The sequence below is a fragment of the Rutidosis leptorrhynchoides genome, chromosome 1 (assembly GCF_046630445.1).
Source record: "Rutidosis leptorrhynchoides isolate AG116_Rl617_1_P2 chromosome 1, CSIRO_AGI_Rlap_v1, whole genome shotgun sequence".
Classification (NCBI taxonomy): Eukaryota; Viridiplantae; Streptophyta; class Magnoliopsida; order Asterales; family Asteraceae; genus Rutidosis; species Rutidosis leptorrhynchoides.
In genome coordinates this window covers 117795979-117815553 of record NC_092333.1, presented here as the reverse complement: position 1 = coordinate 117815553, position 19575 = coordinate 117795979, and the positions used below count along the sequence as shown (strand labels likewise).

The 19575-nt window shown below is 38.7% G+C and overlaps 1 protein-coding gene across 3 annotated transcripts; it reads left to right on the top strand.

The window, feature by feature from the left end:
* The first annotated feature begins 326 nt into the window (after nt 1-326).
* Nucleotides 327-19454, top strand: LOC139886498 (uncharacterized). 3 transcript variants are annotated; one of them, XR_011772478.1, is made up of 2 exons: nt 327-3555; nt 18864-19454. XR_011772478.1 is itself a non-coding variant. In XM_071870336.1 (2 exons), the coding sequence occupies exon 2, from the start codon at nt 990-992 to the stop codon at nt 2205-2207; it is 1218 nt and encodes a 405-aa protein (XP_071726437.1). In that variant the 5' UTR covers nt 327-550; nt 781-989; the 3' UTR covers nt 2208-6235. The 3 variants fall into 3 exon arrangements, 2 of the variants coding, with proteins under 2 accessions (XP_071726437.1, XP_071726436.1); XM_071870336.1 differs by lacking the exon at nt 18864-19454 and having other exon boundaries at nt 327-550; nt 781-6235; XM_071870335.1 differs by lacking the exon at nt 18864-19454 and having other exon boundaries at nt 327-550; nt 663-6235.
* The last annotated feature ends 121 nt before the right edge of the window (nt 19455-19575 follow it).

Here is a 19575-nt window from a genome sequence, read left to right as displayed (position 1 = left end):
CTTATATAAACTCACTCTAATTTAACTTACCAAATTGCCCTTATTTATAATTGTTTTTGTTTAACCCTCTTTCATCATCTTTAAACTCACAAGTCTTTTGACCTAATTTTCGTTTAGGCATTTGATCCTCTCTCAATTGCCCTCAATTGCTCAACACTTCGTTTCTTGTACATCACTTAATCTCTCTTAATTTTTATTTTTAGATTATATGGTTATATACATTCAAAATATCAAGGGAACTAGTAAATTATGTTATAATTGTGTTGGTGAATGGGAATAAGTGAATGGGATTGCAGTCGTGTGCATTCTTAAACCTCCCCAATACGTACGTTTTATATTCTCTCTCCTCTGGACTTCCTCCAACGAATTTCACCTCACTATTTGGTCCTCCAAACTTTTGAACCAAACTTTAATATCTTTTTTTTTAATCAAACTTTTGAATCGACTCTTCGTGAAGACATGTATGATTAGATCAGGTACGTACGTCATGGGTTTAATCACAACTCCATCTCTTTTCCGATTCCATTTTCTTCTTCGCTGCAGTTAAAAGGTACGATTAAATTCACATATATTCATTACTATTATTATTGATTCCATTTTACAGATCTGTTCAGTTATAAACTTGTTATACTTTTGATTCGTTTAGTCCATGCATATTTCAGTTAGATCTGATGAATTATTTGCTTCGATCTGGTGTCCTGTAGCTCTAATTGTTTAGCAACTTGATCAATTAATGCTATTGTTTTAGTAAAACTTGAAATTCATTCTGTTATATTACAGATCTTGTTGTTAATCGTTCATGCGTAATTGTTTTATGCTCGATAGTTTTAAAAAAAAAAAAAAAAAAATGCTCTCTCTTCGCTCTTTCTCTCTCCGGCAACTGCTACAATTCCCGGCCAAATTCCGGTAATCAATCTCGCCGATCTTGTTTATTTTTACTGTTTTCCTCTTTTCTTGTTTTCTTTGCTGTCTTTTTCATCATCATCATAATGTATTCTATTCCCACTTCCCCTTTCACACCTGGTATACCATCATCGAAGAAAAACTATACACAATCTAGATCTAATAATATGATAAACGGCATCAAATATCAACCCGATAACGTCGGGATCTGGGTTAAGGTTGATAGAAACGGGAAACGTCAGATTGATCGCCAATCAGCAACACCTATCGCAGAAGAATTCCCACTTTTGAACCCGTCATCTTCAATCCCTAATCCTCCCTTACACAGCAACCCTAAGTCTGCAATCCCTAATAGCAAACCTTCAATTTTTACGAACCTTAATGCTGCAAGCTATTCTATATACCAACGGTTCAAAAGCCAGGAAAATGCCAGAAAACTCATCAATAAATTCGGAATATCAGCAGCCTCTCCTTCCTCGCTCAAACCAGAAAATAAATCGGTAACCTCCTTCCTATTTTTTAACTTTCCTGATTCATGGAATTCATTGAAGTTATGGGGGTTATTCAAAACATATGGCGATATCTCAGAGGTGTATATTCCTAAAAAAAGGCTGAAGAACGGAAGTCGCTTTGGGTTTGTTCGATACAAAAACATTCCGAATCATCTCGTGGATACAATGGCACGCAAACTTAGTATGATTGAGATTGAAGGTAAACTTCTTGTCGTTTATAAGGCTCATAACCGTAATACTCATCGTAATAACCCTCCTGACCCATACCCATCGAACAACAAACCACACATGTCTAATGATACGCCTAAACATGGTTCCGATAGCTTTGTTGATAACCGAAAGTTCACTGACATTCTCAACGGTACCCATACACCACAACCATCTCCTGTTTTTGCTATAAACAATGTTAACAAAGAATTCTCGATTAAAATACCAAAGGACGACAAGCTTATCGATCTCCTTGGTCATGCCCTCATCGGAGTAATCAAAAACATTGAACACTTAGAATACTTCGATGAAATTTGTAAATCCGAAAACCTTACAGGATTCGTACCCAAGTACTTAGGGGGCAAGCAAGTCCTACTCTTATTCGATGACATCCGTAACGGTCTTGATGTCCTTAACCCGCAAGGTTTTGGTAAAAAACATCCCCTTTGGAATTGGTTCGACGATATAAAATCATGGGACCCGGAGGAAAACTCCATTCACAGTCGACTAGTTTGGATTGACGTTAAAGGGGTTCCTATTACATGTTGGTTTGAATCTACATTTTGTAAAATTGCTAAGTGTTGAGACGAGGTCATCGTAACACAAAATTGTTCTTTCGAAGATAAGGAATCACAAGACTTTTCTGTGGGTAAGATCCTTATTAATACAAAGTCTTTTGCTCCCATTATCGGTCACGTACACATTTTTCACGACTCCAAATTTGCCTCTGCCTTTGTGACTGAAAGTGTTGATCAAACTGTGGATTTCAACTCCACGGATAATAACTCCTCTGTCTGGGAGGATGATTACCAATCGGATGACCACGGCTCCGACGTTGACTCATTCATGGACGATGTTGATCATAACGATTCCAACGGGCCACAAAATTCAGCAAACCACCGTGCAAAACCCGACAACGATTCATACCATAATGTCCACGAACAATCCTCATTATCTAAGCGAATCGAAACAGTTAGTGTTCCATCTTGCCATAACGATTGTCATAATTCCAATGGACAAACTGATTTTGATTGTCATATTTCAGAAACGCCAAATAACCATGTCGAACATGTTGCTACCACAGAACCCGTTCCCCATGCTATCGATACATCAAACTACTCGCACGTGTCTGAAAATATCGAAACACCTGTACCTATCAATGTGTCGAACCCTAGCACATCGGTCACCAACGAACAAGAAAAAAATTGATTCTCCTGTTCACAATTGTTTCTCACCTCCAAACTCACATGACATCACCGAAACTGAAAATGTCGACCCATCTACTCCTATCAATTTACCACCTCCAAGCCCACACGATATCATAAGCTCGATCCTATCTAAAAAGTGCAACAATGATGCTCCTCTTAGCAACATTCAAACTTTAGACCATGAACACCCCAATATGCCCTCGACACAAAACCTTAATTCTGTTACCGACGATGCTGATCTGATACCGTCCAAAACCGATGTTGATGTCGTTCCAGAATCACAGAATATTCCATCATCTATTAATCTCAAGACCAAAAGAAAGATAACGAAACCTGCATCCTATAAGAAAAAGACCAACGTCTACCCCTACGACAAAAGTTTCAAACAAAGTACACGTGACCAACCTGCTCCTAATTCACCTTCGAAGTTAACAACCATCCCCAAACCTCCTTCGATTACATCAAAAACAGGAACAAGATCTAAATTTTTATACATCAAACATTGTGCTAGAAGCGGTCAAAAGCTAAAATTCTCTCAACTTAACCGCAAAACGAACATCTCATCCAAAAACCTCGGGCAATTCTTCAAAGACATCTTCAAAAAGCGTTGATGATACTACTGCAAACATAGGCCAAAGCAATTCCATCAACACAAAGGAATTTGGTGATTTTCTCGGCATCCAGTGGAACTCCGATCACTGATCTCCGTTTCATCCCATCGCATTGTAAGTCTTCTAATGAGTTGCATTTCACTTAATATTCGGGGTTTGGGTCAATCGGGTAAAATCAGTTGGCTCAAAAGTATTTGTAATAAAGAAAATCCGATAGTTCTCGGACTACAAGAAACCAAATGCGGTAATTCACCTGATTCGCTAATTGAAGCGTTTTGGTATAATTCAAACCTTAAATTTGTCCAAAAAGATGCAATTGGTGCCTCGGGAGGGTTACTTTTAATTTGGGATCCATCCACTTTTATTTTCGACCTTGCCATTGAGGGGGAATTCTTTATTGCCATTAAAGGCAAATGGTCGGGGTATGCCTCCGATATGGTCATCATTAATGTATATGGTCCACATAATCATCAGAAAAAACTTAGATTTTGATCCGAACTCTCAAAACTTATCGACTCCATCGATGTCCCCCACATTATCTTTGGCGATTTTAACGAAGTAAGAACGAAATCTGAACGTCTTAATTGCATCTTTAAACAAACATGGGCGGATAACTTTAATAATTTCATAAACAACAATAATCTCATCGAACTCCCACTTGGCGGGAAAAAGTATACAAGAATTTGCTTCAACAAACTTAAATTTAGTAAACTAGATCGCTTCCTTGTCTCTGAAAATATCCTACACCTCTGGCCTGATGTCTCTTCCAAAACTCTCGACCGAGATCTATCCGACCATTGCCCAATCATCCTAAAAAACTCTTTCGTTGACTTTGGTCCTAAACCTACACGTGTCTTTAACGCTTGGCTAAAACTAGAAAACGCAGACGAAATCATAAAAAAAACATGGTGCTTACCTGTTAGTGGCAATTGTCCTGACTGTATCCTCCGAAACAAACTAAAAAATGTCAAATTTGAACTTAAAAAATGTAGTCTCCATCTAAATAATCTCGACACTGAAATCAAATCACATCTCAACACTTCTAATGAATGGGAAAAAATCGCCGAGTCTAGACCACTAACCGAATCCGAAAGAAATACTTGGGTTAACGACAAAATGCTACACATCGAAAAAGAAAAAAAGAAAGCAAACATGTTAAAACAAAAGGCTCGTATTAAATGGAACCTAGAAGGAGACGAAAACTCTAAATACTTCCATAACTCCATCAAAAGACGAGCAAATAAAAATAATATCCGTGGAATCTCACACAATGGGTCATGGTCGGAAGACCCAGCTACAATTAAATCTGAAGCACTCAAATATTTTGAAACACTCTTCAAATCCAAAAAACGTAAAGGTTGTTTCCCCTTCGATAATGATCCTCATCGTTCATATATCACACAAGATGACAACCTTATCCTCGAAGCCCGCTTCTCGGAAGACGAAGTATGGAATGCACTTCAAGACTGTGATAGCTCAAAATCCCCCGGTCCTGACGGATTCAACATGAAATTCTTCAAAAAATATTGGTGGCTAATTAAAGAGGATCTCATAAATGCCTTAGAATGGTTTTGGCTCAACTCCGAAATTTCTAAGGGTTGCAATGCCTCCTTTTTCACTTTAATTCCGAAAAAGTCAAACCCAACCGGTCTCAACGAATATCGCCCCATTTGTTTAATCGGAAGCTATTATAAAATCCTCACTAAAATCCTTTCCCATCGACTTTCAAAAGTTATCCATAAAATAATCGGCATTGAACAAACCGCTTTCTTAAAAGGTAGAAACATTCTTGATAGCATCCTGATTGCAAATGAAATTATTGATGAACTAAAAAGAAAAAAAACAAAAAGGCATCATCTTTAAAGTAGATTTCGAAAAGGCATTCGATTGTATCGAATGGGATTTCCTTTTTGAAACTATGAAATGTATGGGATTCGGTCCTAAATGGATCAAATTCATCCATGCATGCCTCACGTCTTCCTCCATATCCATTCTCATCAACGGTTCCCCGATATCGGAATTTATTCCTGGTAGGGGCATTCGTCAAGGAGATCCAATCTCTCCTTTCCTTTTCATCATCGCGGCGGAAGGTCTAAATATCCTCGCCAAACGCGCCATCGCAAATGATCGACTCCGTGGTATTTGTATTGGTCACGACAAGATTGTGGTATCCCACCTCCAATATGCGGATGACACTATCTTCTTTGGCGAATGGAGTAGACAAAACGCAAAAAATATATCCAAACTCTTAAAATGTTTCGAAAATATATCCGGCCTAAAAGTTAATCTTAAAAAAAGTAACCTATATGGAATCGGGGTCTCACATAACGAGGTTGCGGAGATGGCCAACTACATCGAGTGTTCAGCGGGTTCAACCCCCTTTACATACCTCGGTCTCCCAGTTGGCGCCCCCACTACAAAAGCCTCCTCCTGGCAGCTTATCATTGAAAAATTTGATAAACGCCTCTCTGACTGGAAAGCCAAATCCATGTCATATGGAGGGCGTCTCACCCTAATCAAATCTATCCTATCCAGTACCCCCTGTACTATTTCTCGTTATTCCACGCGCCTATCAAAATCATTAACTCACTTGAATCTAAGAGAAGATTATTTTTCTGGGGTGGTTCGGGTACGGAAAATAAAATTAACTGGATTAAATGGGAACACGCTTTATTGCCATATGATAAAGGGGGGTTAAACATCGGGTCGCTTTTTTGTAAAAATTTATCCCTACTATGCAAATGGTGGTGGAGATTTCACAATGAGAAGAATGCACTTTGGGTTAAAATCATATCAAGCATATACGGGGGGGAGGGGGGTGGGGGCGGGGTTTGTACTAATGTTTTATCCAGAAATGTTACAGGTCGCACAATTTGGAACGAGATCATTAAAGCCGGAAAAATAGCAGACAACCTTGGAGCTAACTTCTCCTCTTCGATCTCCAAAAGCATCGGTAATGGAAAAGAAACAAATTTCTGGGTAGATAACTGGTGCGGAACGGAAAAGTTTTGTACACAATTTCGAAGACTCTTCATGCTTGAATCCAACAAAGTAGCAAAGGTATCGGATCGACTCACATCAAACGAATCTTCGACAACCATCTCATGGAATTGGACACGACCACCAAACGGAAGGGCTCTCAACGAATTAACGGAACTAAATAATCTCCTGACTTCCATTAAGCTAACTGACAAACCTGACACATGGAAATGGAACTTAGACCAATCCGGAATCTTCACAACAAAAGTTCTTGCTTCACTCCTCGACAACCTAAAACTCCAAAACCCCACCAACCATATAGCGACACCTAGAAACAAACTAATACCACAAAAAATCAATATCTTTTTGTGGCGTATAATTCGCGGTAGAATTCCAACGCGCGCAGAACTCGACAAGCGCAACATAGATCTTGACTCTCTTCTTTGCCCACTTTGCAACTCGCACAGCGAAACCATTGATCACATTCTCTATCATTGTCCATCTACTACAACCGTCTGGACATCTATATTAAAATGGTGGAATCAACCCATTAATTCCTTCATCACATTCCACGACATTACACTAGGCGATCAACCCTTTGCTACAACTCAAATCGGTGCACGTATTTGGCAAGCCACTAAGTGGGCATCGATCTACATCATTTGGAAATATCGTAACATCAAAGTCTTCAACAAAAAGGAATGGAACGCCACCACTATACTATCCGAGATCCAAACTCAAACATTCGAATGGATATCAAAAAGAACAAAAAAATCACCAATAGTGTGGCACCAATGGTTAATTAACCCATCCTACTACACATCCCCCAAACGTATATAGATCGGGAATTGGATAACTCAAGATCTTTTCGTCAATATCGGACCATACAGGTTTATCCACATGCCTATTTTAAACTAGTTTAGGGTCTCCACTCTCACTTGGTTAAATGAAAAGTAGCCTCTGTAACATCCCGCATTTTTCCGTTAAACTATTTTAACGCCCGTCTTTTTCTTTCTAAATAATGCCCTTCGTATCTAGATTCGTATCCTTTGTTATGTAACGTTTTAAATATTCTCGTTATCGAATTTCAATATCTCCCGTACTCCCGTGTAACTTAAAATATTCGATCGGTTAAATCCCGCACCCGCTTTGAAACTCGAGGGACCGGAGTTGCCAAATGGGCAAACTAGTTGACTAGGTCAACTAGTCACCCCATTTTTCATTTCATCATCTCTCTCTCTCTTTCTCTCTACCAAGAACACACACACAAAAACCCATTCCATTCATTCATCATCTAAATTCAATCTTGGAAGCTCACAACAAATCCGACTACATATTCTTGATCCTCTCATCATCCTCTTCGATTTGATACTAACTTCATTGATTTTGGGTAACATTTCTAAAACTCTAGATTTCTTTAAATTCGTGTTCTTGACTTAAAAGTGTGTTCATTAGTGTCTATGGCTCATTGTGATGTCGTGTATGTAATTTGTATGCTCGATTTGTTGTTTTTGGTGTAACTAGTTCATTATGAAAATTGCTTGCTAAATCTTTGATTTTGGATGATCAAATGTTGTTAGATTGTTAAAGTGCATGTTTTAAAAGTGTTACTAGTATCTTTAGCTTCGTTTTGATGTATAGGTTGATTAAGGAAACATCAAACTCATGACTATTGATTTTTGTGAATGTTCGTTAGAGTTGATAGACTTTAAATGAACTTTTGATGATTTGAATGCCATGAAATGTTGTTAGTAAGTGTTTAGTTGTATTACATGTTTCATTACCTTCAAAACGGCATATCATATGTATAAATTGGATTCCCGAAACTTGAATTGCAATTGATGAACTTGAAACCTTGTTTTGGAACGTTTAACGAACTTTCGACGAGATTTTGTTGTCTAAAATGATAAATTTGATTTAGGAAATGTATCTAGTTGTGTTCCTTGTCGAAAGAGCTTTCCGGTGATATAAATTACATGTCTTGATTGTTTGCGGATCATAAACTAGGATTGATTGAAGTTTGGCTCGTGTCTTGTGTTTTCTGCAAACAGGATCTGTAAGTCTTTTGGGACGCCGTCCCAAACACCTAGACGCCGTCCCATCCTTTATACCAGGACGCCGTCCTGGCAATTGGGACGCCGTCCCACTCTTCATATCAGGACGCCGTCCTGGAAATTGGGACGCCGTCCTGATACACTAAAACCGGCTGTTACTTTGGTCATTTGACATAAAAATGTTTGCTATGCTACGGACCTCCGATTAACAGGAAACTTGGCCAACATGCTCATATATGATTTTATAACTTAGAAAAATTGTCGGATACCCAACCCGACCCCGTTGACTTTTCTGTTGACTTTGACCCGACCAAGTTGACTTTTAATCAAACTTAACCAAATACTTATACAACCTTTCTAACATGCTTATTTACTTGTATCTTGCATGAAACTTGACAATTTGATTCACATGCTACTTAATCGAGTCGTAACGAGCCATAGGACTAATTGAACAACTTTGACCGATCGTGTTTACCGTTATTTGATACAACCTAATTGTTTAGGTCAAGACTAGCTTTGTCTTCGCACGCGTTTACTTGTTGAAGTACTTTATTAACTCTTGCACACGAGGTGAGATCATAGTCCCACCTTTGCAAATACTTTTATACTTTTAAATCGTGGGCTGAGAAACATATACTTTATATACATTTATACGGTTTATACTTTCATACTTTGGATACAAATGCGAATACAAGAGCAAAGATACTGACGAGTTAGAACAAAAGTCCTCAATCCAATTATCATTAGTTCCACTTGCAGGGTGTAAGTGTAAGCGAGTGATTATGTTGTGTGGCCATACGGGTTTAACAAACCCTCATTCAGACGGTTCGCTACCGTTAGTGAATGAAATATAATTTCAACAATGTATAGTGTAAGTTCTAACACTAAATTCAAAATTCAGAGGGAAGATTCGGTTAAGCCTTGATAATTGGGTGCTCGTGATACAAATACTATTTTGGGATGTGAACGATTCTGGTTGAACAATTCTTAAAGAACCTTGTGGTTCAATACAATTTACTTACTAAACCTATGATTTCACCAACGTTTTTCGTTGACAGATTTCTATGTTTTTCTCAGGTTTTGCACGATTTGCGATACATGCTTCCGCTCATTATTTGATACTTGCATTGGATGTCGAGTATACATGCATTTCATGGAGCGTCTTTTGACTTTACTTTAAACCGTGTCGCCTAGATTTCAATCGTACTTATAACGTTGTAACTTAACTTTTGGTTGAACAATTCTTGTAAACTTTGAAACAATCTTTATTTTGAAATGAAGGCGACATATTTCGGTCAAACGTTATCTTAAAGACTTATAATCAGGTAATGGGACCCACGTAGCCGACGCCGTCACTTGACGATTTGTCGGGGTCGCTACAGTTGGTATCAGAGCCTTGGTTGTAGGGATTTAGAGTTCATTTGTGTCCACCCCGAGTCATAGGGTACATAGGTGAATCTAGACTACAACCGGCATATAGACTGAAGTAGGAATTACTTGACTATTTGTGCATTTATACTCGAACTCTTCTATCATATCTAACTCGTATTCGATCTTGATCTTACGTTGATAAATTTTGTTGATGCGCCACCTTGACTTTATGAAGTAATGTTAAATGCACATGAGAATCAGGGTAATATAATTTCCGGGATTATATTACGGTGATTCACATGGACGTTCCGACATTATGACATAAAGAATTTAGGGCGAGTCAAGGAAAATTTTCTCTCTATCCTTAATCCATACTCCGGTTAGTATTGTTGAAAATACTAACCAACGATATTCTTGTGTCTTGAAGGAACAATGGCTCCTCGTCGTGTACGCCGCAATGAAACTCCCGAACAAGCTCTCGAACGGATGATAGCTACCGCCGTAGATGCGGCCATGGCCGGTCACTCATCCAACAACAATAATAACAATAACAACAACGACAACAACAACAACAATGGAGCCGGAAACTCAAACGAGGGATGCTCCTATAAAGCTTTCATGGGGTGCAAACCTCACACTTTTGATGGGACCGGGGGACCGGTCGTGCTCACCCGATGGTTTGAGCAAACGGAAGCCGTCTTTAGCATAAGCGGTTGTCGGGACCAAGACAAGGTCAAATACTCCACTCACACTTTCTCCGGAATTGCTCTAACATGGTGGAACACCTATGTTCAATCGGTGGGTACCGATGAAGCTCATGCCCTCTCTTGGGCCGATCTAAAGGAAAAGATGATTGTTGAATATTTTCCGCGCGAAGAAACCCGAAAGCTTGAGGAAGAACTAAGAGCTTTGAAAGCGGTCGGAAACGATCTTAAGGCTTATAATCAACGCTTCGCCGAACTATCCTTGATGTGTCCTAATCTTGTTAACCCCGAATCTCAAAGGATTGAGCTCTACATGCTCGGTCTTCCAAAAAGCATCAAACAAGGGGTGATGTCATCCAAACCCACTACTCATCAAGCCGCTATGAACATGGCTCGCCAACTAATTGAAACGGTTGACGAAATCGTAGTTCCGGCACCTAAGGCCGAGGATAAATCGGGCGGCAACAAAAGAAAGTGGGAACCCTCTCAATCAAGCAACAACAACTTTGCTAAGAAGCCTTACACCTCCGACGGCAAGAGGGGTTATACCGGACACCTACCGTATTGTAACGAGTGCTACAAACATCATTTAGGCGAATGTGGCAAACCATTTTGCTTGAAGTGTCAAAGGAGTGGCCATGTAGCCCACGATTGTAGGAATACCACTCCCGTCGCCCAAAAGGAGCACAATGCACCCAAGACGGGTGTTTGTTTTGAATGTGGCCAACCGGGACATTTTAGGAGTGCGTGCCCAAATAAGAAAATCAACCCCAACGCACGCCGTTGAACTTTCAACATCGACACCTAGGATGCCCGAGACGACGATGGACTAGTCACGGGTACGTTTCTTCACAACAAACCGTATATTTCATACTTATTTGATTCGATTACCGTTAGACGTTTTATAAACAAGACTTTGACTCGTACCCTTTGCACTCCACCTTTTTCCCCTAGACACTACTTAGGCAATTTAAGTGACCAACGGAAAATATTGTGTGCCTATAAATTTTATTGGAGGATATACGTTAAGACTTTTGACTTGACACCTATAGAACTAGGGAGCTCGAAACCTATTCGTAAAAAAAAAAAAAAAAAAAAAAAAAAAAAAAAAAAAAAAATGTTTCCCCATCATCTTGTATAGATTATTGTGAACTGAGTAATTTTCGGTTGGAAACCGATACCCTCTCCCTCGCATCCGTGACCTCATGATTTCTTGCATGAATCCCGTGTGTATTCCAAAACGACCTCCGTTCCGGTTATCATCAATTGGGGGTTAAGGGAGACGATGTCTCCTAAGCCATTTCCGAACTCGCAACGTTAGTTGTAAATCTCTCTTAGTACCGTTTGAGTTATTTAGGACTCCGTCCGTACTCATGAACCTCCTAAATCACGTATGCAACTTATCTAGACAAATCTGTTATCGTATTTATAGATGACGTCTTAACTTATTTAAGTAAAGAAGGAAAACGAACAACATCACTATCTTACGCTCGAACTTTTGAGAAAAGAGCAACTTTATACCAAATTCTCCGAGTGAGAATTTCTGTTGAACGAAGTCCAATTTTCTAGACCATAATGTTAATGGTCAAGGCATTTCAATCAATCTCGAGATCAAGCCACATGTAATCAGGAAACTCTCCCCACTCAGACTTGTATTCGTAAAATCTTAGACCTCGTCTGTTATTACCAAAGACTCATTTCTGACTTTTCTCGTGTTACACGACTTTTAAACTTGTTAACTCACTAAGGAAAAACCATAAACCTCTACGTGCCCGAATCATGAGCGTGATTCTTCACACCAACATTTCTAGTTAAATTCGTTATTTTGCACGAAGAAGTCGAATACTAAATTGTGGATCCGATCAATTTTCTCGTCATCACGTACCACACTACATACCTCTGATATTTCACCATTACCGTCTGATATTACTGGAATTTAAGATAACACACAATCCAACGATACTTCACTCTTCTTTGACTTAACGCCCTTGTGTTTCTGATAATCGGTCAACTATTATTCAACCCCGAACTATACAACTACGTGTACTACCTCGTTTCTCTTTCAGACTTCAACTTTTGACAACTAGAGGCACGTTATGGCAACCTCGAGATGCAAGCTCATCCTATTCTAAGTCCTCATTTCACTCCTATCTTTATCGCTCGCATTTTCGTTTAAAGAAACTCCTTGAACATTTCTCCATGGATAGAGAAATTCCTCATATTACATTAGTATTCGCCATGAGGGTGAATAGTCCTAACGAACATTTTTCGAACCCTAACTAACTTGTTCAAACGTATCTTAAGAGATTCTATTCCAACACGGTGTATCTTCGTCATTTATCCTGTATCGAAATACTCGTTTCACTTCTAGCGTTACAAGAGACCTTGGGAACCCGCTTAGACACATGTACCGTGTATCTCCCACAAACAGACGAACCGAACAAACGAACGATTTACGTCTTCGAAAGGCATGTTTCAAACTTGCATGGTCGCTTTTAGTTGATCCCTCATACTACGATAGTTACCGTTCTTGTACTAACGCCGCACTTCCGAAACCCTATATGACCGCAAATGTCATACCCCTATTCGTTGGACCAACGCATGTGGCAAGCAAACACCGAAATCTGAACTACATCAGGAAACAACAATTGAGATCGTTCAAGTCCGAGAAGGGCTCGAGACGACCCGTAGTCGCCCAAAAGAGTTATACCAAACTTAGATGAAAACCTCACAAAATCCCTGTAACAGTGTAATATTGAGAACCCGCACCTTGGAAAGGTGTAATCCGTTTCGGGAATCAGGGAAAGTTAAACTCGCGACACGTTAACCCTTTTGAAACCTTGGGGCGTATTTGGAACTTCTGACTCAATTAAGTTTCCGCTTACCCTGTGTACCATGTAACAAACTTAGAAACGTGTCCTGTGGAACAGGAACGTGCAATCCTACTAGATACATCAACTACCGATGACAAACTTCTCTTCATAGGAAAACCAGTTGAAACCAGGTATCGTAAAAACCGAACCTTAATACAACGTAACACCCCGACTATCCGGATTCGTGGAATGTCCAAGAAAGTACCTTCACTCATTCGTAGAGTTACTACTCTAAGTCTCGAGTAAGAGATATCGACTACTACTTCCAACTAAATTTCGGGACGAAATTTCTTTTGAGGTGTGGATAATGTAACATCCCGCATTTTTCCGTTAAACTATTTTAACGCCCGTCTTTTTCTTTCTAAATAATGCCCTTCGTATCTAGATTCGTATCCTTTGTTATGTAACGTTTTAAATATTCTCGTTATCGAATTTCAATATCTCCCGTACTCCCGTGTAACTTAAAATATTCGATCGGTTAAATCCCGCACCCGCTTTGAAACTCGAGGGACCGGAGTTGCCAAATGGGCAAACTAGTTGACTAGGTCAACTAGTCACCCCATTTTTCATTTCATCATCTCTCTCTCTCTTTCTCTCTACCAAGAACACACACACAAAAACCCATTCCATTCATTCATCATCTAAATTCAATCTTGGAAGCTCACAACAAATCCGACTACATATTCTTGATCCTCTCATCATCCTCTTCGATTTGATACTAACTTCATTGATTTTGGGTAACATTTCTAAAACTCTAGATTTCTTTAAATTCGTGTTCTTGACTTAAAAGTGTGTTCATTAGTGTCTATGGCTCATTGTGATGTCGTGTATGTAATTTGTATGCTCGATTTGTTGTTTTTGGTGTAACTAGTTCATTATGAAAATTGCTTGCTAAATCTTTGATTTTGGATGATCAAATGTTGTTAGATTGTTAAAGTGCATGTTTTAAAAGTGTTACTAGTATCTTTAGCTTCGTTTTGATGTATAGGTTGATTAAGGAAACATCAAACTCATGACTATTGATTTTTGTGAATGTTCGTTAGAGTTGATAGACTTTAAATGAACTTTTGATGATTTGAATGCCATGAAATGTTGTTAGTAAGTGTTTAGTTGTATTACATGTTTCATTACCTTCAAAACGGCATATCATATGTATAAATTGGATTCCCGAAACTTGAATTGCAATTGATGAACTTGAAACCTTGTTTTGGAACGTTTAACGAACTTTCGACGAGATTTTGTTGTCTAAAATGATAAATTTGATTTAGGAAATGTATCTAGTTGTGTTCCTTGTCGAAAGAGCTTTCCGGTGATATAAATTACATGTCTTGATTGTTTGCGGATCATAAACTAGGATTGATTGAAGTTTGGCTCGTGTCTTGTGTTTTCTGCAAACAGGATCTGTAAGTCTTTTGGGACGCCGTCCCAAACACCTAGACGCCGTCCCATCCTTTATACCAGGACGCCGTCCTGGCAATTGGGACGCCGTCCCACTCTTCATATCAGGACGCCGTCCTGGAAATTGGGACGCCGTCCTGATACACTAAAACCGGCTGTTACTTTGGTCATTTGACATAAAAATGTTTGCTATGCTACGGACCTCCGATTAACAGGAAACTTGGCCAACATGCTCATATATGATTTTATAACTTAGAAAAATTGTCGGATACCCAACCCGACCCCGTTGACTTTTCTGTTGACTTTGACCCGACCAAGTTGACTTTTAATCAAACTTAACCAAATACTTATACAACCTTTCTAACATGCTTATTTACTTGTATCTTGCATGAAACTTGACAATTTGATTCACATGCTACTTAATCGAGTCGTAACGAGCCATAGGACTAATTGAACAACTTTGACCGATCGTGTTTACCGTTATTTGATACAACCTAATTGTTTAGGTCAAGACTAGCTTTGTCTTCGCACGCGTTTACTTGTTGAAGTACTTTATTAACTCTTGCACACGAGGTGAGATCATAGTCCCACCTTTGCAAATACTTTTATACTTTTAAATCGTGGGCTGAGAAACATATACTTTATATACATTTATACGGTTTATACTTTCATACTTTGGATACAAATGCGAATACAAGAGCAAAGATACTGACGAGTTAGAACAAAAGTCCTCAATCCAATTATCATTAGTTCCACTTGCAGGGTGTAAGTGTAAGCGAGTGATTATGTTGTGTGGCCATACGGGTTTAACAAACCCTCATTCAGACGGTTCGCTACCGTTAGTGAATGAAATATAATTTCAACAATGTATAGTGTAAGTTCTAACACTAAATTCAAAATTCAGAGGGAAGATTCGGTTAAGCCTTGATAATTGGGTGCTCGTGATACAAATACTATTTTGGGATGTGAACGATTCTGGTTGAACAATTCTTAAAGAACCTTGTGGTTCAATACAATTTACTTACTAAACCTATGATTTCACCAACGTTTTTCGTTGACAGATTTCTATGTTTTTCTCAGGTTTTGCACGATTTGCGATACATGCTTCCGCTCATTATTTGATACTTGCATTGGATGTCGAGTATACATGCATTTCATGGAGCGTCTTTTGACTTTACTTTAAACCGTGTCGCCTAGATTTCAATCGTACTTATAACGTTGTAACTTAACTTTTGGTTGAACAATTCTTGTAAACTTTGAAACAATCTTTATTTTGAAATGAAGGCGACATATTTCGGTCAAACGTTATCTTAAAGACTTATAATCAGGTAATGGGACCCACGTAGCCGACGCCGTCACTTGACGATTTGTCGGGGTCGCTACAGCCTCCAGCTTTGTCATCGCAAGTGCGGTACTGTTGGTTGCTCCCTTTTCAGCTAGTACTATACAAGTGCCGTGGTGTCGGTGGCCCCTCGACCATGTTTAGTATAGGCTTCCGATTGTATTAATTTCAATTTACTTCCGTCGCATGGTAAAATATTGTATAGATTTTAGGTCCATGTACTTTTTTGAGTTATCAATAAAAGTTTCTACTTGCTTTTCAAAAAAAAAAAATAAAAAAAAATCGTGTGCATTCTTATTTTATTTGTTTGTGGCTAGTGAATTATTGTTCTTGATTATTGAGTGAAATTGAAATTAAGGATCATCATTAAGAGGGAAGTGCTTTTTTTTTTTTTTTGAACGGCAGAAATTTTATTAAAAAAAGACTAGCAAGAAGCTAGAAAATTACAAAGGGCTCAGAAGCCAAGAGTTTCAATTTGAAACTAATTTGCTTCTGTTTTTTAGCCAATTAAAAGAGTACATTCTAATCAAATCAAATAAATTACTCATATTAACTGATGTGTCGTTGAAGACCACGCAGTTACGATAACGCCAAATAATCCAAAGTAAGGAGACCACCGAAACCATCACCTTCAACTTAGAGTCAACATCTGACGACCATGAATTGAACCAGCATTCAAATTCAGTCCAGGAACCAAAGCTAGGCATATTACAACTAAGCCATATTCGAAGTAAATGCCACAGGTCCAATGAACTTTGGCACTCGAAAAACACGTGTTGAACGTCTTCCCCAACTAGATTGCATCGTGGACAAGCAGCAGAAGGTAAAGAAATACCTTCGATTGCTAAGTTGATCCTATGAGGTAACCGATCAAGACGTACACGCCACAATAACACATTCAATTTGCGAGGAAGTGACATAAACCAGATAGTAGAAGGTTCAATCGAAGGCAAGACAACCTTGTCAATATTATCACGCATTGACTTCACCGGAAACATTATGTCAGTAGTCAAAAACCATTGCCATGTATCCGGTTGATCACGAAGATGAACGTTTTGTAATTCGGCCATCAACGATTGAAGAATAACTTCATTCCTACAGCCTATTCCATTACGATTCCATTCCCACTTCCAAATGTCATCGACCAATCTATCCGCCACCAACACCTCTTTATGTGACTCTAAATGAAATAATCTATTGTATCGAGAAGCTAGAGTAGCATTTCCGATCCAATGATCAAGCCAAAAACGAACCTTTTTTCCATCCCCCACAACAAGTCGTAAAGAATCAGGAGGTATCAAACCATCGCTGATTGACGACTTACACACTGAAACTATATCATGCCAAGCACCATTCATCCTAGTCGATTCAAATATCGAGCCATGAATACTTTTTATGACTTGTGTCCAAAGGGAATCATCCGACTTATGGTATCTCCAACACCATTTATGAAGAAGCGATAAGTTAAAAGCCTTAATGCTCCCGATATTGAGACCACCCTTGTCATGAGATGATAAGACGCTATCCCATTTCAACCAAGGAATCTTTCTAGTGTCTCCATGTCCACCCCAAAATAATTGTGCCCGAAGCGATTCAAGATATTTAACAACGGTATCCGGGCACTTTTAATATTGACATAGGATAAATCGCGAGACTTCCCAACACCGATGTCACTAAAGTAAACCTTCCACCAATCGAAAGAAGGTTAGCCTTCCAAGAAGAAAGTTTGTTTCGGAATCTATTAACAAGTGTTTGCCAATAATTAGCCAATTTCATATTTACTCCGATCGTAACTCCAAGATAAGTCGTTGGAAATGACCCAACTTGACAACCCGTAATCGATGCTAGCGTGGACACATCTTCATTAGAAACCCCAACACCGAATACATTAGATTTCACCACATTAATTTTTAGACCCGAAACCAAATAGAACACCTTTAGGACACGCAAAATGTTCTCCAAATCATCACTACACCATTTTGACATGATAATAACATCATCGGCATATATAAGATGAGATAAATTGATATTACCACCAATATTAATTCCATGAATAAGATTAGATGAAACCGCTTTATTGAACGCCAAATGCAATCCCTCCATGACAATGATGCAAAGAAAAGGACTTAAAGGATCTCCTTAACGTAAGCCTCTCTTGATCGGGAACTCTTTGGTCGGGCTCCCGTTAATAAGAACCGATGTTCTGGCCGACTCCAAGCACCCATTTATCCACCTGCACCATTTATTTCCAATCCCGAGGGAAGATAGCATGAAATTCAAATATTCCCAACTAACGGAATCGTACGACTTCTCAAAATCAACCTTAAATAACAACATTTGTTGATTTCTCTTCTTGAACCAAGAAATCACCTCGCTGAGAATAAGAGGGCCATCTAAAATCTGTCTACCAGCAATAAAAGCAGACTGAACTGGACTTGTTATTTTACTAATAATACCAGTCAATCGATTAGTCAAAATCTTGGCAATTATCTTATACACAACTCCAATCAACGAAATAGGTCTAAAATCATTAATAATCACCGGATTACTAACTTTTGGAATAAGAGAAATAAACGCAGAACTCGCACCCATAGGCATCTGATCGTTCCTTATTTGTCACGATTATTTATGATTAAATACGCAAAATTAACTATGTGTGAGTGAAAAAGGAGATACTTTGATGTGGTTTTGTGTTCTATAGGTAAAAAGATGTTGGTGCGAAATATGGTACAAAACGGCGAGTTAAAGTGGATTATTGATGAGATTTGAGGAGCTTAAAAAGTGGGCAGGAAAAGTGTACAGGCGTAAAATACGCCACTTTTGGCGTAAATTACGCCAGGTCTCAAATACGTGCAGTTCAGAAGGTCAATTTTAGGCGTAAAAATACGCCAAGGAACATTTACATTGGCGTAAATTACGCCAGGCCAAAATTTTGGATGGCGGGAAATACGAAATTAGCTTTTGGATCAAGTTTTCTAACCCCTATTTAAGGAGAGCTTTAGGCTTACGAAACAAAACCTTTTTCACATCAGTTTTGGCAGCAGAAAACATTCCGCAACACCTAACAACATCATCTAATCACCATTACTCAAGGATTTAAGTCAAGATCAAGGTGCTATTCATCATGCAATCATCAAGAAACTCATTGATTATCATCACCACCATGCTTGGCTAGTTTTCTAATCTTTATCCTCTCCATGAACAATTAAACATGTATGATTTTATGCAAGATTATGTGAATTGTAATGTTTAATACTTTTGGATTATGATGTTATGAATCAAGTTGATTGTTGATTAATGCAAGTTCTATATTTTGTTATTGCAAGTTAAATTATTGTGATTTAACAGCGTGTTCTTGATCCAACTTAGTGTTAATTAGATTAGGGATAAAGACACTTTGTCTAGATTACATA

Excerpts from the sequence above, each read along its gene's own strand:
- LOC139886498 (XM_071870336.1), top strand. The coding sequence starts at position 990 with ATGTATTCTATTCCCACTTCCCCTTTCACACCTGGTATACCATCATCG.